The sequence below is a fragment of the Macaca fascicularis genome, chromosome 2, assembly GCF_037993035.2.
Source record: "Macaca fascicularis isolate 582-1 chromosome 2, T2T-MFA8v1.1".
NCBI classification, from domain to species: domain Eukaryota; kingdom Metazoa; phylum Chordata; class Mammalia; order Primates; family Cercopithecidae; genus Macaca; species Macaca fascicularis.
This window is the reverse complement of record NC_088376.1, coordinates 81792671-81814827: the sequence shown is the minus strand read 5'-3', so window position 1 is coordinate 81814827 and position 22157 is coordinate 81792671. Positions and strand designations below refer to the sequence as shown.

The 22157-nt window shown below is 38.7% G+C and overlaps 1 protein-coding gene across 5 annotated transcripts in view; it reads right to left on the bottom strand.

The window, feature by feature from the left end:
* Positions 1 to 398: 398 nt before the first annotated feature.
* PRKCI (protein kinase C iota) overlaps positions 399 to 22157 on the bottom strand; it is an 85379-nt gene continuing 63620 nt past the window's right edge. For 3 of the 5 annotated variants that reach the window (XM_045386636.3, XM_045386635.3, XM_065540166.2), the window contains 7 exons: positions 20960 to 21095; positions 13979 to 14066; positions 12881 to 13006; positions 10434 to 10513; positions 9038 to 9127; positions 7302 to 7417; positions 399 to 3355 (listed from right to left, as the gene is read on the bottom strand). In XM_045386636.3, the coding sequence (XP_045242571.1) occupies positions 3268 to 3355; positions 7302 to 7417; positions 9038 to 9127; positions 10434 to 10513; positions 12881 to 13006; positions 13979 to 14066; positions 20960 to 21095 (724 nt within the window). In that variant the 3' untranslated portion in view covers positions 399 to 3267. The remainder of the gene's footprint in view (positions 3356 to 7301; positions 7418 to 9037; positions 9128 to 10433; positions 10514 to 12880; positions 13007 to 13978; positions 14067 to 20959; positions 21096 to 22157) is intronic. The other 2 variants (XR_012430860.1, XR_012430859.1) reach the window with 1 other exon arrangement.

The following is a 22157-nucleotide window of genomic DNA, read 5'->3' as shown; positions in this document are numbered from 1 at the left end:
TCTTGAACAAATTTTGATGTTTCTTTGTTCTTATACAAATTTCTGACATATGGCCAGGCGCGGTGGCTCACGCCTGTAATCCCAGCACTTTGGGAGTCCGAGGCAGGTGGATCACAAGGTCAGGAGATCGAGACCATCCTGGCTAACATGGTGAAACCCCGTCTCTACTAAAAAATACAGAAAAACTAGCCGGGCGAGGTGGCGGCGCCTGTAGTCCCAGCTACTCGGGAGGCTGAGGCAGGAGAATGGCGTGAACCCAGGAGGCGGAGCTTGTAGTGAGCCTAGATCGCGCCACTGTACTCCAGCCTGGGTGACAGAGCAAAGACTCCGTCTCAAAAAAAAAAAAAAAAAAAAAAAAATTTCTGATATACTACATGTGAAAAATGATCCACTCTCAATGGGTATTATACATTTTATTTAAAGACTTCAAAGTAAAAAAAAAAAAAAAAAAAAAGGTACAGAAATACAGATTACATTATGATGACCACAGTAGTATTCTACATGACAAAAATAAAAACAGATTTAAGTAAATGTACCGGCACTGAACAAGCATTTACTTAACATCCAATCCAGGCTGCATATGCACAAAATGATCTGACCAAATGCTTATGCAAAATAAAGTTTTTCTTAGAACGCCAAAATTCCAACCATTCTGACTGTCCGCTGCCTATTCTCCTGTTGAGTATTTTCAGCGAACTTTTATAGAATATAAAAACAATTGGCATGGCACTTAAAAGACTGCAAAAAACAACACAATTAAAAACATTACAATGCATTTCTGTATAAAATATACACCGTAAATATTATTAGTTAAAAAAAGATTTAAAAACAAAAGACCACCCTGAATAATCGTTAAAACCTCATCATAGAAAAATGCTCATCATTTTGTACATTATTGATAGAAACTACTGAGAGGTTTCTTTAGGGGGTTGGGGGGAAGGTAGATACCTAACTTAAAGATTCATCCAAAATTTGCTTTCAATTGTGGATAATAACTCACGGCTTACCCCTTCTGAAAATGTTTTATCATGAATACTCATATTTAACCACAGGACAAACATAAAGAATAACCTGAAGAAGGTGTCGAAGGCCCCAAAAGAAGTCTAAGGTGGCCCACTAGTGTGCATTTTAAACAAACTTCCTAGGTGATTATTTCACATTCCAAAATCTGAGAACTAATGCCCTATGGGAAACAGCACCACTGAAAAGCAAGGTCATAAACATATTTCTGACATCAAATACAGAATTCTAAGTTTATGATTTGAAGTGAATACTGCTTTTTGTTTTAAAAGAAGTTTCAGGTGTTAAGAGAAACATATTAAATAAACATGCGGATGTATATAAACATTTTCCTTTGAGGTTTTCATTGCTTTCAGACTTACATTATTTGAAGGAAAGAGAGTACATAGCTAGAAACTTTGGAAAAATGACATTTCCAGTGAAATGCAGCATCCACCCCTCCAAAAAAAGATAATTTATTATATGCCTACAAATTTTAAAACATTTGAAATTTAAACTAGATAATTTCCTAAAGTTAAGTCTTACTAAGATTAAAAAATTTTAAGTAATTTAGATAATCATGGTTACTTTTTAAGTCCCTTTTCATTAAAAAAATATTTAAAATAAACAGAAGGATGCTATATTTGGCACCCCTTTAAATAATAAACTGCTAAACACTAATATTAATAAAAAATAATCCAAGGAACTCTGCCTCTGAAATGTATTCTACTATGTGTTACATGTGTTATCAGTTAATAAAAACTCACTGAAAGAGCTGATACTGTGATGTGTGTGAGTGTATATGTGTGTCCTGAACATTCATGCCTACTTTATTTTTCTGATTTCACTAAAGACTCTATAATAAACAGGGTCCAATCATAAATGTGGTTTAGGGGAAGAAATGAGGATAATTAAGATATCCTACTTAAAAAAATAAATAATTTTCCTGTATACTAAATTATAAGGAAAAAATATTATACATTCTGCCTCCACTGAATACATGGAATGCTTTTACAAGTTTGGTAACAATATTGAGTGCCTCATTTGAATCAAGTCACAAAAAGCAACTGTGGGGATTCACTCTCCAATAGGAAATAAAAATATGACCACTGTACTTTTCTGTATCTATTTTAAATTTCTGTTTTTTTCCTTTCTTTATACTGAGTAATTTTCCATTCAACTGCATCCTTGGTCCTTTGCATCATATAAATTAACATTCCAGTTAAAGTTTCCCATAAACGGATAGGCTTAGAAGGGAGCTACCCCGTTAATATACTTAAAAAGAAAAATCACTTGTGCCAGTTTTGCAAAAATAGTTAATGATTTGGAATCTGATTTATAATAAAAAGTGTCTGCGTTTTAACTCAAGAAGAATTTCCCAATTTGGTTTTTGTTTTGTTTGGTTTGGTTTGAGACCGAGTCTCACTCACTGTTGTCCAGGCTGGAGTAATCTTGGCTCACTGCAAACTCCATCTCCTGGGTTCAAGCGATTCTACTGCTTCAGCCTCCCGAGTACCTGGGATTACAGGTGCCCGCCACCATGCCCAGCTAATTTTTGTATTTTTAGTAGAAACGGGATTTCACCATGTTGGCCAGGCCAATCTCGAACTCCTGACCTCAAGTGATCTGCCCGCCTTAGCCTCCCAAAGTGCTGGGATTGCAGGCGTCAGTCACTGCACTCAGCTGAATTTCCCAATTCTAAGCAAGCAGCATCTCTATTAGCAATTTAATAACTGCTGCCTTAAAAAATTGATTATTTATTTATCCAAGGCAGTAAAATTTACACCTGAATTTTTAAACATAAAGAACTCCAAAACTAATAGGTAATATAAAAAGTTGTTGCATTTTATATTAATCTTTTATTTCAAAGTTAAACCCTGAAATGATTTAACACATAATGACAAAAATTATGGGAGGTTTATGATGTAATCCCACTACGTGCCTTAACGCAACAGATACTTTTTTAATGCAGTGGTTTTCTTTTTTTTTTAAACAAAAAAGATAACTTCATTACTCATCTGTAGGCCTTTTAAAAACTGAAAAACCAGTTCAACTAAATTTTGACATGATTGTCTGGAAGCTAGTATTAATTTCTTTTTCATAGTAAAATAGATGTAACAATTGATTAATATATGTCTATGAGAGAAGATATTGGGTGTTTTCTTGTAGGTGGCAAATATAAAATGGTTAATTGTATCCAGGCTGGCAGCAAGTTTATCCATGCATTAAATGGCAACATGAGAAGAATACATGGTTGAAAAATGAGGATCAGACACATTCTTCTGCAGACATCAAAAGAGGATTGATATACTCAAAACCTTCAAATTCAGACTGATCAATCTTCCTCACAATGTCACTGTTGAAAGAAAAATAAATTTATTTTCATCATAATAAAGATTTCTTCAACCTTTAAATGGTAAAATAAGATTAAAAAACAAATAATTAGGCTAACTGTACTGAAAGAAAATCTATAAATTTTTAGATTAATCCCCAAAATTTTCTAGACAAATCAAGAATGGAGTACTGAAAATTTAAAAAGCCCCGATAATCCCACAAGCAAGTTTAGAGCCAAAAAGGAGTTCGAAACTGAGGACCGAATAAAGAAGGCACCAGTTGTCACCATTCCAGTTAATCTTAACTTTGGACCAGAACAATATTCTTAGTTACAGGTGAATATCCAGGTTTGAATTAGCATTCAATTTAGTAGTCACCTCAACAGCTAGATGTTAGATGGTGTAGCCAAGAAGTAGTTAGCCAAAAGGAAAAGGCAATAGGAACAAGTACACTGAGAGACCTGGAATGAGGAGAGAACACCACAGGGAGACCTTGGGTCACAGAGAGGGGAGAGGTTGTCATTTTGTTACACTGGCTTCTACTTTAATACACAGTGAGTAGTGCTATCAAATATTTAATACATAAATGTATATGCCATACTAAGAAGCACAAAGTTACAGAGGATACAGTCCCTTCCTTCAAGGAGGGGAGGTAACTCATACTGGAAGAGAAAGCAGTACTTGTTAAATTTTACACACAATAAGCTAAGTCCTGTTCTAACCACGGTTCTAAAGAAAGGCGCGACTTCTAGTTGGAGAAATCAAGGAAGGCAGTATTCATTTTGCAAACACTTAATAAATGGAATGATGAAAGACTGTGGTAGGTCTGGGGAAATGCAAGTAATTTATTAGGGTGGAACACAGGAATAGAAGTGTGTTAGATGGCAGATGATGCTGGAAGAAAAATAATGGCTAATAATCAAAGAAGCCAGTGATGTTTCTAAGGAGTTTCACCTTGATCCATCAAAGATCTGGTTGCATCTGAGGTGGCTCTGAAAGATGGGAAGATTTCAACAGGTAAAAATGAAGGGGGAATATACAGGAATGAGCAGGCAGAGGCAGAGATAATAATACTATTAGTGAATGGTGACTAGCAAAGACTGATGAGAACACTGTTTGTATTATGGTGAGAGGTATCACTAGAAAGTCAGGCTGGAGCAGATGTGGGGAGGCCTTAAATGCTAGCCAAGACGATAGATGTTACCTAATAGGCAATGAAGGAGTTACTGAAGGTTTCTGATTAAAGGGGTTCAAGAATTGGAGTGGTACTTCACAAGGCATACAGAATAGGTTGCAAAGTGAAGGAGTAAAGATCAATTAGGAGGCTGATACAATACTCTGGGTATGACCTGAATGAGGCCTGAACTAGGATGTGTCAATGGGAAGAGAAAAGAAGGACCTGATGTAATGATGAAATAATGAAAACATAGACAAAGACTTGGCAGCTGCAGGTATTATGTAATCTGTTAAGAAAAAGGAGTAGTCCACAATCACTGACATCTGGAATCTGAACGACAGGAACACACTGTGGTAGTGTGAGCAGAACTAGGTAACTAAAAAAAAGGAACTGACTGAGAACAATAGAAAGAGACCATAAAGGGTCATTACTTTGATTTTAGACTTCATATATTTGAGCTGCTTGATGACAAACTGGGGGACATGTTAAACAGAAATGCAGCTGAGGAGATCTAACGGCAGGGGATAAGTGCTTCAGAAACCATCATGCATTTATTCTTCACAGCAACCTTATGAGGTAGGCAATTCGAGAACAGGCTCAGAGAAGTTATGCAATTCTTATACAAGGTTACCCAGTTGGTAAGAGGTGGCACTGGGATTCAAACTCCTATCTTTTGATTAAATTCAGTGTTCCTTTTAATACACAATGCTGTCAGAAATAATGATTTGGTACACATCTTTCTCCTCTAGTAGACAGGACGCTTTTGGGGAGATTAGACTGTCTTATCTTTGAATGTCTAGTATTTAGCATAACGCCTTTTGCTCAATAACCATTTGCCATTTAACTGAGAGTCATTTAATTAGCTGGTATCTATGCTACAGGGCTGGTTGAAATCTCCAAGGTACAAACTGCATACAGCAAAAAGAAGGTTGTCATGAACAGAACCATGAAGCATCCTGGTCTCAAGGGGACAGGGAAAACACATGAGAGAAAAGTAGTCACAGAGATGAAACAGAACCAGAATAGGCAGTGCCACCCAAGGCAAAGCCATGAGGACCAAATGCTTTACATTCATCAAGGGAGGTGAGGACTCACCCCAAAATGCTTTACAATTTAGAAATTAAGAAATTGATTCAACTTTCAAAAGCTGGAGGACAGGCTCAGTTGTAAGGGGTTGAAGTGTTGACAGAAAAAAAAAAAATTCAAGACAATCAACGTTGACTAGTCTGAAGAAGTTAGATTAGAGGTGCTGCATATTTATTTTTCTTTGACCATGAACATCTATTGACTTTTTTTTTTTTGTTTTTTTTTTTTTTTGAGGCTTCAAGACGAAATGAAAATGAGGAAAAATGTGGTTGTTCAAAGAGGGACTATGAGTTAGGGGGAAAAAATCAGAGAATCTGAGCATGCTTACACAGAGGGAAGCAAGCTAGAAAAAAATAAATCTAAGAAGGTCCAATAACAAGATAACTGACAAAATGAAATATTGGAGAAAACTACAGAAACAGGTCTAGGAAAATAGGAGGGACGCTCCTTGTAAAGGAGAGCCTTCCAAGAGTAGGGAATAAGAAAATGTTGAAAAGAATTAGAAAGCAATTCTGAGATGCAAGGTGGTCTGGTGACAGCTGGAAAGGAGGCAAGGTCACGCCAGAGAGGTTATCAGTCCTTGCATCAAAATAAGACAAGGTTAATCCTTTAACAGTGATGGAAAAAGGAGTAGAACTGAAGGCTTCTGAAATGAAGAGACTGTTTGGAGCAGGTGCTGGGAGAAATGTGGTAAGAAATAAGATAGAAGTAAAATGACTGCCAAACAATAAGGGCCTCCTTGAGATTAGAGAGAATGAATCTGTAACAACAGGTAAATAATCAAAATATCCCCCAATTATTTTAAGGTATATTTTTAAAAGATGCAGTATAAGTACAAAAAAATATATCAGCTCACTGCTGGCTGGATTTAATAACTCAATGTAATTCCTTAAAAAAAGCAATTTGGCAATACATATCAAGAGCTTTAAAATGTTAATACCCTCTGACCTAATTCCCTTTCTAAGAATCTATCTTAAGGCAATACTCAGGAACTTAGACAGACAAAGACAGTCCTTGTCAAATGGGAAACAGTGCAGCAGGACAGAGAGATTTGGGTTTGAATCCTGACTCTACCACCTGATAGCTGTGTAACTTTGCTTAACCTCTCTGAGCCTCAGTTTCCTCATCTGTAAAATGAAGATGACAATTTAACTAGTTTACAAAGTTGTTGTGAAAATGAGATAATGCACGATAAAGCAAAGGAGAAAATGACAGTTACTATTAAAACTTATAATAGTACAGTGGATTCAAATACCAGTAACTGAATGGTTATATAAATTATAGTATAGGCCGGGCGCAGTGGCTCACGCCTGTAATCCCAGCACTTTAAGAGGCCAAGGTGGGTGGATCACCTGAGGTCAGGAGTTCAGGATCAGCCTGGCCAACATGGCAAACGCCGTCCTTACTAAAAATATAAAAATTAGCTGGGTGTCGTGGCATGAGCCTGTAGTCCCAGCTACTCAGGGTGGCTGAGGCAGGAGAATCACTTGAACCTGGGAGGCAGAGGTTGCAGTGAGCCAAGATTGCACCACTGCACTCCAGCCTGGGAGACAGAGCGAGACTCTGTCTCAAAAATAAAATAAAATGAAATAAAATAAAAAATAAAAAAATTAATAGTATAATCTGATCATGAAACATTGCATAGTCACTAAAAATGGGATTTCCAAAAAACTTAAAAAAAAATTTCAGTGTACAGAATTACTTACTCGTCATCTGGAGTGAGCTGGACAGGTTCATTGGTAAACTGAGAATCAAAGTTGTCCAAACCAAATTCCCCAGAAATATTTGGTTTAAAGGGAGGTACCACCTGTTTTTGCTCCATCTGAAAAGACATATTGGATGACAGCTCAAGTCTGTATTATTAGAAAAATTGCACCTCTACAGTTCTCCTCTGCACTCATTGTTTCCCTTATTAAAGTGAGTCCTGAAGCACGGTACAATGATATTAGCAATGATGAACATAATTTACAAATATGAGCTGGGCATGGTGGCTCATGCCTATAATCCCAACTGCTTGGTAGGTTGAGATGGGAGGACCACTTGAGGCCAGGAGTTCAAGACCAGCCCGGACAATATAGCAAGACCCCATCTCTATTAAAAAATTAAAAATTGGCTGGGCACAGCAGTTCATGCCTGTAATCCCATCACTTTGGGAGGCCAAGGTGCGTAAATCACCTGAGGTCAGGGATTCAAGACCAGTCTGGCCAACATAGCAAAACCCTGTCTCTACTAAAAATACAGAAATTAGCCAGGCGTGGTGGCGTGCACCTATAATCCCAGCTACTCTGGAGGCTGAGACAGGAGAATTGCTTGAACCTAGGTGGCGAAGGTTGCAGTGAGCCGAGATTGTGCCACAACACTCCAGCCTGGGAGACAGAGCAAGATTCCACCTCAAAAAAAACAAACCAAAAAAAAAAATTGAAAATTAGCTGGGTACCATGGCTTATGCCTATAGTCCCAGCTACTTGAGAGGTTAACACAGGAGGATCTCTTGAGTCTAGGAGTTCAATCAAGGCTGTCGTGAGCTACAGTACAGCCTGGGCGATGGAGTGAGACTGTTTCTCTTAAAAAAACAAACAAACAAACAAACAAACAAAAACAAGTATAAACATTGATATGGGCTTCAATAACATTATAACCTGCTTTATTACATTAATATTCAATTTTTTGGCTGGGCACGGTGGCTCACCCCTGGAATCCCAACACTTTGGGAGGCTGAGGCAGGTGGATCACTTGAGGTCTGGAGTTCAAGACCAGCCTGGCCAACATGATGAAACGTTGTCTCCACTAAAAATATAAAAATTAGCTGGGCATGGTGGCATGTGCCTGTAATCCCAGCTACTTAGGAGGCTGAGGCAGAATTGCGTGAACCCAGGAGGCGGAGGTTGCAGTGAGCAGAGATCACACCATCGCGCTCCAACCTGGGCAATAGAATGTGACTCCATCTCAGAAAAAACAATACATTTTTAAAAAAAGGATTTTTTTTGTTTAAAAAGTTTTCTAAAAAGCAGTTTAGAAAGTGGTTTTAAGTTTTTAAAGCTGTGATATGTTAGCTAAGACAATAAAATTTGGCCCAAGATAGGCCAGGTGCGGTGGCTCACACCTGTAATCCCAGCACTTTGGGAGGCCAAGGTGGGTGGATCACCTGATGTCAGGAGTTCGAGACCAGCCTGGCCGACATCGTGAAACCCCCCCATCTCTACTAAAAATACAAAAATTAGCCGGGTGTGGTGGTGCGTGCCTGTAATTCCAGCTACTTGGGAGGCGGAGACAGGAGAACTGCTTGAACCCGGGAGATAGAGGTTGCAGTGAGCCGAGATCGTGCCACTGCATGCCAGCCTGGGTGACAGAGCAAGACTCTGTCCTAAAAAAAAAAAAAAAAAAAGATTTGGCTGAAGATAATAATGAAACCTAATAGAGAAAGTAATCAAAATTTACATACCATATCCCAATCAACATTTCGGAAGAACGGGTGTCCCTGAATATCAGCAAATCCTGTTTGAGGATGACAACCCAATCGTTCCTTAGGGTCCTATGGTGAAAGAAATGTTTCAAGAATTGGGTGAATGTCGTGCTTTAAAATAAATCATCTTTGTGATCTGTATTTTGTGCTCTCACATGATAGTCTTATTTCTGAAGTTGGAATGGTCTACCTTTTATTTCTAGAAAGTACAACTCCAGAACAAATTGAATTATCTGAAGCTTGTGATAGGTAAGATTTCTTTGTGGCACTTTCTCCACCTATCATGTAATTAAAACAGAGAATCATCACCAATTCCTTGCTAAAGAAAAATAGGAGGAAAAAGAGAACAGCAGAATCATTTGAGCAGCACCCAGCCATTTCTTTGGTATGACCTAGTGTGACAGTCAAAACATGCAAACCTCCAAACTTCATCAGAAGTTTGTTTTTAGCTTAATTTAAAAGCCCCATGCCCAATTACAGCAACAAATCATCGCCTGTGTAAGACATTAATCCAACTTACAAATTTAATCCAAGCCTGCAACTTATAAAAAGTCTTGGCTTATTCATTACTATGAATGAGAATATGTTCCCATTTTTCTTTCTGATAAAAGGTATTTTATTTCGCATATCAACACCTCTTGCCTTCATTTTTCATCACTATGTGAAAAATTAGGTTTCAATTTTAAATCTTTCCTCACATAAATTGTTCATTTTAAAAAAGGCTTCAATTTCTTATTTTATTAAAATTCATTATCTATTTACCTTAGAAGGTAAATGTACATCAAACTTTCTATCATACCATTTATTTAAGGTAGAATTTATGATTGCCAAGACCACACTTAGATTCTAAAACTCCTCTAGCCTACCAACAGCAACAAACAATTGAATGATGTTCACATTTTTAAGAGCCGAAGATAGCATTTCATTTCTTCTGAATTTTACCTAATTATAGCATTTTCGACATGAGAATTTGTAGGGAGCACTGTGGCCCATGTGCTCAAAAAGTACATGGTAATAAATAGATTCTATGGATAATGACACAGAAAAAATGGAAACAGAGTTCAAAGTACAATTATGGCTAAACCCAAAGATTAAATCTTCCCCTATGTGAGAATATGGTATGTATTATTTACACACACACAAAAAAATGTAATATATAGCTGGGGAGTAAATTTTATTGCCAAAATGGAAAGGACAACTAACTTATCTCAGGATCTAATGCTGTCAATTACTCTTTGGGTAAGAGAAAATTCTGGGTCAAACTGAAAAAGTTACATTCTCTACTGTCTTGGAATTTTACATTTCCCAAACTGCTACTGACCAGTTTGATATATAAAGAGACAAATCACAAAATATTTTTATACACAGTTTATACCTTGTTAAGAAAACTCTTCAGAACACTTGCAGCTTTTACAGAGAGAGAACGTGGTATGCGAATTTGTTTTTCCAAAATAACTAGAAAGATAGAAATTATAGTATTATATTTAACTTTTACATGGCTTTAATCTTTTCTCTTCTTTTTTTGAAAGGGTCTTGCTCTGTTGCCCAGGTTGGAGTGCAGTAGTGCAATCACAGCTCACTGCAGCCTTGACCCCCTCGGCTTAAGCAATCCTTCCACCTCAGCCTCCCAAGTAGCTGGGACCACAGGCGCCACCATCACGCTTGGCTAATTTTTTTTTTTTAAGATGGAGTCTTGTTCTGTCATCCAGGCTAGGTACAGTGGCACGATCTCAGCTCACTGCAACCTCTGCCTCCCGGGTTCAAGCGCTTCTACCACTTCAGCCTCCTGAGTAGCTGGGATTACAGGCATGTGCCACCATGCCCAGTGAGTTTTGTGTTTTTGGTAGAGATAGGGTTTCACCATGCTGGCCAGGCTGGTCTTGAACTCCTGACCCATGAAGGTAAGTGATCCACCCACCTCAGCTTCCCAAAGTGCTGGGATTACAGGCATGAGTCATTGCAGCCAGCAATGGCTGGGTAATTTTAATTTTTTTTTTGTAGAGATAAGGGTCTCATCATGTTGCTCAGGCTGGTCTTGAACTCCTGCACTCAAGCAATCCTCCTGCCTTGGACCCCCAAAGTGCTGGGATTACAGGTGTGAGCCACTGCACCTGGCAATCTTTAAATTTCTTCTTTTTTTTTTTGAGACAGAGTGTCACTGTCTCGCCCAGGCTGGAGTACAGTGGCACAATCTTAGCTCACTGCAACCTCCGCCTCCCAGGCTCAAGTGATTCCCCTGCCTGAGCCTCCTGAGTAGTTACGATTAAAGGAACCCACCATGATACTCAGTTAATTTTTCTTTTATTTTTAGTAGAGACGGGATTTTGCCATGTCGGCCAGGCTGGTCTCAAACTCCCAACCTCAAGTGATCCACCCAACTCGGCCTCCCAAAGTGTTGGGATTACAGGCGTGAGCCACTATGCCTGGGTGCAATCTTTCAATTTTTATTATAAGATATTTAAGGCATTCCAGGAGAAAAAATAAGATATTATATATGTAACTGAAGTGCCTCCTGTACTTTCCTAATCCCCTTCTTTTCCATTCTTCTCAGAGAAAGCCTCTAATCTGAATACTATTTATCATTTACATGAATGTCTTATTCTTTGACTACCTGATTGTACCTCAATTTCCTGGTCTGTAAAATAGGAATAAAAAAATACTTCATAGGATTGTTATGAGGTTTAAATAACATTTGTAAAATGCTTGGCATATACAATATGCAATTTTATTGGACATTGCCAAATTATTCTTTAAAGCTGTTTCATCAGTTTTCATTCCTACCAGCAGTCTAGAGGAGTTCTAGTTGCTCCACATCCTCACCAGCACTGGTATTATCCAACTTTAATATTTTAATCAAATGTACCGATATGAAATGGTAACTCATTAACATTTAATGTGCATTCCCTTAATTGCTAGTGAGAATGAATGTCTTTTCACATATTCCATGGCCATTTGGGCTTTCTGTTATATGACATGCCTATTTATATGCCGTGATGGCTTTAATCACTAAATGTAGAATTTTATAGCAGTTTTCATACTTCTTTGGATTCCGTGCTAGAGGTCCCTGTACTTGTCTGCTTGTTTCTGTCAATTCTTTATATTCCCTGATGTGGGGCCTTTTTCCCCATCTTTTGATCACTCATCACCTTGGTGCTCTATTTTCCCCTCATACTGTTCTTGAACTTGTGCACCCAGCCTCAGGGTCCCTGTGTAAAGATTATCCTCTCTAGCCACAGGATTCCTTTCTCTAATCTGTCTGTGATGGATAATTCTAAATAACCCCTGTTACGATTTTGAGTATGAGAAGGTAACTGTGAACAGGAGTGAAGACTATAGAGAAGAAATAATGTATTAAAAAACATCAAAACCTAATACACAGAGGCCGGGCGCAGTGGCTCATGCCTGTAATCTCAGCACTTTGGGGAGGCTGAGGTGGGCAGATCACTTGAAGTCAGGAGTTCAAGACCAGCCTGGCCACTATGGTGAGACCCTGTCTCTACTAAAAATACAAAAATTAGCCGAGCATAGTGGTATGTGCCTGTAATGCCAGCTACTCGGGAGGCTGAGGCAGAATTGCTTGAACCAGGGAGATGGATGTTGCAGTGAGCTGAGATTGCACCACTGCACTCCATCCTGGGCCAAAGAGTGAGACCTTGTCTCAAAAACAAACAAAAACAACAACAAAACCTAATACAATGAGTCAGAAGTATATTTTCCAGATTATGCTCATTTTTCTTACTCAAAGTAGTAACCTGAGTCACTCTCATTTGTACTCTAGAATAGGTTTTTCTCAGAGAACCTCTGTAAAATACTCCAAATTACCTTGGAAGAGATAATCCTCTGTGTTCTGGTCAGGGTTATCGGAGCTCCCAACAATATCAAATGGAGACCTTCCTGCCATCATCTCAAACATCAGCACTCCAAGAGCCCACCAGTCAACACTGAAACCTTCAGAAAGAAATTTTAAAGCAATAAATTATACACTTTGCATTCTTGAAAGTTAGTAACTGGAGATTTTATCACATAAAGGAAAAAGAAACAATGAAAAAGTAAACTAAATGCATTCCAGCTATCATGGTAGGCATTGAAGATTATAAAAATGCTTCACTTACAAGGGTAGGCACCTAAAAGATAATTTTAAAAATAAAATTATGAGGAAAAAACCTTTCTTTTTCCATGTATGTCTACTTTCAGACTCATGCCCAATATCTAATATTGTGTGTTGAGGATATAATTAAATTGTATTTCAGAGTTATCTCCTTGGTCTTAAATTTGATCTTTTGCTAGCTGATAAAGACCAGTGAAGGACAGTGGATGCAGACTCTGAGCAGCTTTCACAAGTACCACATTCTCCTTTATATCTGCTGAAGGCAGAGGGCCAAAACCCAAAAAGTCAAATGTTTTCTCGGGTGTATCTTCGGGTGCCTGAGATACAGTTAATCTTTCCACCATCTTTCAGATTCCTGGGGGAAATATCACAGGAAGTCTGAAAAATCTTCCAGGGGTTCATGACTCTGGAGTCACCTGGGTGCTGTTCTGAATCCTTGACCTTAGGCGAGTTATTTAATCTTTCTGTATGTCAGTTTCCTCATCTATAAAAGGAGCATTAACAGTACTTACCTCACAGTGTTAAGAGGATTAACTTAGTTAATATATGTAAACTGCTTAGAATAGTGCCTGCTACTGCTTAGTTTTGTCACTAATAAAACATTATTGAGCTTGGTAACCCCAAATACTGTCAAGGTCCCACTGTCTCTGATTTCAAAGTCTGGGGCTCTCCGTGTAGTTTTTAAAAGGATCAAGAATGCTTATATTAATAAGATGATATCAAAATGCATTAGTGTACTGTAATGCAATTGGCACCACATTTAACCACCCATCTAGCAATAGCTAAAATAATACCACCAATTTATTTATTACCATAATCTTCTCCTCTTAAAATTTCAGGAGCAATGTAATTAGGAGTACCACAGAAAGTGCTGGTTGTATCTCCTGGCCGTAATCCTTCCTTTTATTAAAAAGAACAGAAAGAAAGAATGAGATAAAAAATTCTGTTTTAAATTTCCCCTTTCTATTTCACCTATCATATAAGTTCAGCATCTGTAGTGATACATTAAACTCACTAGAACAATTGCCTTTATTATTATTATTATTATTCACAGGGTCTTGCTTTGTCGCCCAGGCTGGCATGCAGTGGCACGATCTCAGCTCACTGCAACCTCCACCTCCTGGGTTCAAGCAATTCTTGTGTCTCAGCCTCCTGAGTAGTTGGAATTACAGGCAGGCACCAACACACCCAGCTAATTTTTGTATTTTTAGTAGAGACAGGGTTTCACCATGTTGGCCAGGCTGGTCTCGATCTCCTGGCCTCAAGTGATCCACCTGTCTCGGCCTCCCAAAGTGCTGGGATTACAGGCGTGAGCCATCATGCCTGGCAACTGCCTTTATTATTAAAATCACAGATCACAACTAAATAGCTTGAAGAAAACCTGTCCTCATTAGATGTTGCTAGAGTTGATTCAATTAAGGTAAGACTTGCATTTAAAATAATTTACATACAAGTTAAAATTTAATACCAAAATTTTAATATTAGTAGAATAAGGCATATTTCATGAAGAAAAGAAGCATTTTAAATCTCACCTCCTAATACAACCATTGATAAGACTACAATATTTTCCTTCTGTTTATTTTTCCTAAGAACACTTTTTTTTTTTAAAGACAGAGTTTCACTTTTGTTGCCCAGGCTGGAGTGCAATGGCACAATCTCAGCTCACTGCAACCTCCACCTCCCGGGTTCAAGCAATTCTCCTGCCTCAGCCTCCCAAGTAGCTGGGATTACAGGCGTGTGTCACCAGGCCCAGCTAATTTTGTATTTTTAGTAGAAAATGGGGTTTCTCCATATTGGTCAGGCTGGTCTTAAACTCCTGACCTCAGATGATCCACCCACCTCGGCCTCCCAAAGTGTTGGGATTACAGGCATGAGCCACCACGCCTGCCCTGTTGATTTTTTTTTTTTTTAATTTGCCTTGTGGCCAGAGAATGGTTTGAATATTAGTTCATTGGAATACACTGAGATTTCCTTTATGACCTAATATATGGCCAGTAGCCCATGTGTATTTAAAAGGATATATAATCTTTACATGCAGGGAGTCTCGCTTTCTCTAATGTCTCTCTTCCTTCTCCCTTACTCCACACACCCATATAGACATACATATTCTACATATATATATATATATAAAAGCTCTAGCTTCTTTCCAAATCTTTCTCTGCCTACTGATTTTTAGTATGTGTGATGTATCATTTTCTAATATAGATTATTCTCATATTAACTTTTCCTATCATGATTGGAGATTGTGAAATTCTCATACTAATTTAGTCCTTTTTTACTCTTTGTATTTTGAGACTGTGTTGTTGAGTGTATGCAAGTTTATATTTGTTACAACTTCTTGGTGATTGCCCCATTAATTATTGGGTAGTTCCTTTACTATGCCCAGTGTGTTTTGCCTTAATTTTTTCCATCCTGTAGCTATTAAAATACAGGCCGGGCATAGTGGCTCACACCTGTAATCCCAGCACTTTGGGAGTCCGAGGTGGGTGGATCATTTGAGGTCAGGAGTTTGAGACCAGCCTGACCAACATGACCTCAGGTGATCCGCCCACCTCAGCCTCCCAAAGTGCTGGGATTATAGGCGTGAGCAGTGCGCCTGGCCCTTCCTTCCATTCTTGTCCCTGACTCACCCAGTTCCAGCTCCCTAGAGGCAACCACTATTATGTGGCCCTCCAGAGATATTCTGGGCATGGTGAACATATTTTTCTTCAAATTTCACCCTATTATATATAACACTGCTATAAACATCTAGAATAAATATTTAGTAATATGTTGTGACTCCAAGAATTTTTTAAATGATTTCTAAAAGGGATATTATATGCTATTTTTAGCAATGTGAATATGGTTTTTATTGTTTTCTATTATTGGCAATGGCAGTTCATTCTCATGATAAATGACATGTACTTTCAGTGTACTAGTCAGAGGTAAGAGATGTAGTCTGTTAACTTGTAACAGTTATGCTTAATCATTCACTTGTTGAGTGAATGTTGGAATGTAGGTCCACTTGCTGAGTTTTCTACAGCATAACATAGATGTTATTAGAATTCCTCTGTTGATTAAAAAAACACTTAAAGGCACATCAGTTCATAAAACCACTAAAGGTTTCCACTCAAAATATCAATGTTCATAAAACATTTCAAACATAACTCTAAAGATACTAATTCAAGTTTTCATCACTATCCTCTGCAATCTTTATAAAGAAATTCATCCAACACTTGCATGAAGTCAAGCTTCAGGTAAGTTAAATGTTGACTCTAAGTCATAAAAGAGCATTCAAACTTTTGGAGGGTGAATGTCTCATAAACTTTCTTTTTTTAATTTTATATATATATAGAGAGAGAGAAAGAGACGGAGTCTCACTCTGTCACCCAGGCTGGAGTGCATTGCAGTGGTGTGATCTTAGCTCACTGCAACCTCCACCCCACCCTGGGTTCAAGAGATGCTCCTGCCTTAGCCTCTCAAGTAGCTGGGATTACAGGCACGCGCCACCACACCTGGCTAGTTTTTGTGGTTTTAGCAGAGATGGGTTTTCACCATGTTGGCCAGGCTGGTCTCAAATTCCTGACCTCAAGTAATCTGCCTGCCTTGGCCTCCCAAAGTGCTGGAATTACAGGCATGAGCCACTGCACCTGCCCTAGGCAGCTCTTGGGGCAGGGGGAAAGGCAGAAAGGGAGGTAGGAGGACATTTGATTTAAAGACCTACTCAATAAAGATCTCAAATTTATCAAAGACCTGGACTAACTTAATTGAGGATTCCTGTAAGAAATGAAAATGTATAAGAAGCCAATATTATTTTCCAGTAAGGGTAACAAAAGACTAAGAAAGACAAAATGAGAAAAGTCTTTTTTTTTTTTTGGAGATGGAGTCTCGCTCTGTCGCCCAGGTTGGAGTGCAGCGGCGCAATCTCAGCTCACTGCAACAGCTGCCTCCCAGGTTCTTGCCATTCTGCTGCTTCAGCCTCCCGAGTAGCTGGGACTACAAGCACCCACCACCATGCCCGGTTAATTTTTTTGTATTTTTAGTAGAGACAGGGTTTCACTGTGTTGGCCAGGATGGTCTCGATCTCCTGACCTCGTGATCCACCTGCCCTGCCCTCCCAAAGTGCTGGAATTACAGATGTGAGCCACCACTCCCGGCCAAGAGAAAAGTCTTAATTCATTTTTGTGATTATATTTTCTTTCTTTTTTTTTTCTTTCTTTTTTTTGAGACGGAGTCTCACGTTGCCACCCAGACTGGAGTGCAGTGGTGCAATCTCCACTCACTGCAACCTCCGCCTCCCAGGTTCAAGCAATTCTCCCGCTTTAGTCTCCTGAGTAGTCTCCTGTGGTCCCAACAGGTGTGCCACCATGCCCAGCTAATTTTTTGGTGTTTTTAGTAGAGATAAGATTTTACCATGTTGGCCAGGCTGGTCTCAAACTCCTGATCTCAAGTGATCTGCCTGCCCGAGCCTCCCAAAGTGCTGGGATTATAGGTATGAGCCACCACATCCTGCCCATTTTCATTGTTTAAACAATGCAGTAATTCCATTAAAGTTGTTATTTTAATAACACTTTAAAATGTTATTAAAATGCATTAGTGTACTGTAAAGCAATTGGTAACCACATTTAACATAACATTTTAAAATAACAACTTGAAAAATACTGAAATGTAAACAGAATCAACGTGTGATGCTACATAACAGAACGATACATAAAAGAATCAGACAACTCTGTATGTTAAGACTTCACCTAATGTTATATTATAAGCATTTTATAGGCATTATAAGCATTGTTATGTCTTTCTGTTTTAGACAGGATCTCACTGTCACCCAGGCTGGAATGCAGTGGTGTGAACACAGCTCACTACAGCCCCAGGCTCAAGTGATCCCCCATCTCAGCCTCCCAAGTAGCTGGGACTACAAGCACAACCAAGGAAGTGTAATTTTCCTATTTTTTGTAGAGATGGAGTTTTGCCATGTTGCCCAGGCTAGTGTTGAACTTCCGAGCTCCAGCGATCTGCCTGCCTCGGCCTCCCAAAGTGCTGGGATTACCGGTCTGAGCCATCATGTGTTACGTATTTTTTATAAACATCTTCAGCCAGGAGCTGTGGCTTGCTTTCCTTGTTAAGGTAACTGGAACAAAATTATCCTCACATAGTAATAAGACAAATAAGTGAATGTATGAACTGCATTCCCCATTCACCTGAGGAAAGTGCCTCCAGAGCCTGGAGATTATCTAAATGCTAACATTATGAACTCCTGGGTTTGACACTAGCCTGGGCAACACAGTGAGACCTCGTCTCTACTTAAAAAAAAAAAAAAAAAGTAAAAATAAAATAAAAATAAAGATCTTCTTAAGTGACTTTATAATATCTATCATAAACTACAATAAAAGTTTTAGTCAGAAATCTCTCTTCATAAACCAAAATATTTACTTGGAATATCCAAGAGGCAGAATTACTGGATCAAAGAACATGGCCATCTTTAGGATTCCTGACAATTCCCCATCAAACTGCTTTTCAAAAGGTTTGTAACAATTTTTTTTTTTTTTTTTGAGACGGAGTCTTGCTCTGTCGCCCATACTGGAGTGCTGTGTGGCACGATCTCGGCTCACTGCAAGCTCCGCCTCCTGGGTTCACGCCATTCTCCTGCCTCAGCCTCCCGAGTAGCTGGGACTACAGGCGCCCGCCACCACGCCCAGCTAATTTTTTTTGTATTTTAGTAGAGATGGGGTTTCACCGTGTTAGCCAGGATGGTCTCGATCTCCTGACCTTGTGATCCGCCCGTCTTGGCCTCCCAAAGTGCTGGGATTACAGGTATGAGCCACTGCGCCTGGCTGTAACAATTTATACACACACCAGTGACATATGCCCATTTCTTTAAACTTTTTTTTTTTGAGACGGAGTCTGGCTCTGTGGCCCAGGCTGGAGTGTGGTGGCGCGATCTCGACTCACTGCAAGCTCCGCTTCCCGGGTTCCCGCCATTCTCCTGCCTCAGCCTCCCGAGTAGCTGGGACTACAGGCGCCGCCACCACGCCCGGCTAATTTTTTGTATTTTTAGTAGAGACGGGGTTTCACCGTGTTAGCCAGGATGGTCTCGATCTCCTGACCTCGTGATCCACCTGCCTCGGCCTCCCAAACTGCCAGGATTACAGGCGTGAGCCACCGCGCCCGGCCCATTTCTTTAAACTCTTATACATACAGACTATTCTAACTTTAAAACCAATATCTCACAGGCCAAAAAAAAAAAAAAAACTCGTTTTAATTTGTGCACTTCGTATGAAGGTTAATACTCTCCATGTTTTTTGTTCAGTTTCATTTATTCTTGGGGATAAGACTCCTCTATCACTGTCACTTTTTTTTGAAATGAGAAAAAATCCCTCAGGGAAAAAAAATGACACAGAGATCAAAAGAGTATCACAAATATAAGTGATAAGTACACAGGGGTTCCACTCGCTAAGCTTTCTAATTGTTTATGATTGAAAACTTACATAATAAAAATATGTAAGGCCGGGCACGGTGGCTCACATCCATAATCCCAGCACTTTGGGAGGCTGAGGCTGGTGGATCACCTGAGGTCAGAAGTTCGAGACCAGCCTGGCCAACATGGTGAAACCCCATCTCTACTAAAAATACAAAAAAATCAGCCAGGTGTGGTGGCAGATGCCTGTAATCCCAGCTACTTGAGAGGCTGAGGTAGGAGAATTGCTTGAACCTGGGAGGTGGAAGTTGCAGAGAGCCGAGATCGTGCCATTGCACTCCAGCCTGGGGCCAGCAGCAAGAGCAAAACTCTGTCTTAAAAATTAAAAAATTAAAATTAGCCAGGGATGATAGGGCGCACCTTAATCCCAGCTACTTGGAAGGCTGAGGCAGGAGAATGGCTTGAACCCAGGAGGCGGAGGTTGCAGTGAGCCAAGATGGTGCCACTGCACCCCAGCCTAGATGACAGAGCAAGACTGTCTCCAAAAAAAAAAAGAAAAACAAAATTAATTAATTAATAAGTATCATGTGAAAAGTGCAGCTGAATTCTGTACATGAAATCAAACATAGTTTAAGTGAATATTTTATTCTTTAATGCATGCTGAAAAAATAATAAAGTTAAATCTTCGATACAACTAGGTTGTCATATGCCATGTTATTAGCATTTAGATAATCTCCAGACTCTGGAGGCACTTCCCACAGGTGAACAGGGAATGCAATTCACACATTTACATACTGGTTGTTGTTATTACTATGTGAGGATAATTTGGTATCAGTTACCTTAACAAGGAGTAGTTCCTTATGCATTTTGTGGGAAAATATCAGACCTTTAAAATGGAACACTGTTATAAAAAGAATAAAACATCAAGAAATAAAGAAGACATATTCTGAGAGTAACTAAAATTCTTGTTTTATCCTATTATGCTTTATGTCAGATGCTTAAAATTTAAATATAAGAAAGTTTTACTTCTGAGGAAAATCCTGAATGCACTATATAAGATTCACTACTAAACGGCAAAAATTGGAAGGTCATATACAAATGGTTGTGTTAAGCAGTGGAATTGCAGACAATTTTTATTTCCAAATTTTCTTCAATTATATTTCAACTTTCAAAATAAAAAGTTAGGTATAATAAAAAGAAATTAACTCTTATTTTAGTACACATAACACAGAAGATACAAATTTTACAAATGTTGTCTTTGTGCTAGAATTCCACAAAGTTTCTTAAGTAAATTAGCAACATTAGTAATCATTTCCCCATCTTTAAACATGAAGTTATTTTACAAAGACTACTAGCTGCTGAAGACCTTTTAAAATAACTAGAAAATTTTCCTCACCTTACACATGCCGTAGTCAGTGAGTTTAATGTGGCCTTCAGAGTCCAGTAATACATTGTCCAGTTTCAAATCTCTATAAATTATCCCTCGCTCATGAAGATAATTTAATGCTAGACTGATTTCTGCAGAGTAAAATCTAAAATAAAATAAAAAATAAGTCATTTGATTCAACCATATTTAAGTTCTACATTTGTAACCGGAAACACAAAAATTCATATCAAAACATATTTTTTTCTCCCAGTGATTTTAGGAACAAATTTTAAAAAAGAACTGAAGAACCACTTTAAAACATCTGAGCCCAAGACACAATTGTAAAAGTTCCTGTCTAACTTAAACTCACATTTTTCATAAAGCTATTAATTTGATAAGTCTCAAACAGGGGTTCTTAATCTGGGTCCTTGGGTGAACTTCAGGCAGTCCATACTTCTACAACTGGGGGCAAAGGTGTATGCACAAATGTACATGCACTGTATCTACAGAGTCCTCAAAGCTTCATCACTTCTCTAAGGAACCCATGATCCCCCGAGAAGGCTAAGAACCACTGATGGGGTCGAGAATAGAAAGAATACTACGAGTTGACTACTCAAAACCATAAAATCCTCATGAAGATTTTAGAAAAGGAATTAAATGAAAATACTCTACAACTATAAAATTCAATATTAAACGAAGAACTTTAAAAAACTGCTACCAACTCACTGGTGACAACCCAGAACTTCTGGCCTGAATAATGAAAATGGAACGCCTGAGCTGATGTATGGCTGCTTTGGTGGCATATGATCATGATCATGTGTGGAGGGACATAACATACACCTTCGAGCTACTTAATTCTGTGATTCGGGAACTTAAGCCCTTATCCTGGGCTTTCGTCCTCACAGAAGCAAAGATGGTATAAAACCAGAACTGGCACATTAATATAGTAAAAACCAGACTAGCTTTCCCACATTCAACTGAACAAACAAGGAACAAATATTGGCTATGTTTGCAATTCAAAATATCATCTGTGGCTCTGCTAGAAGGGTGACCATTTGATAAGGCATAAATACACAACGAAAATAAATGAACACCAGACCAACAACAAAACCCAAATAAAAAACCCAGCTTGGCCTCAAGATTAGATAAGTACAATTTATATCTTCTTATGAAATTAAAGATTATCACTTTTTGACAAGCAATAATGAAGTAGCAAATTTTCCAAAAG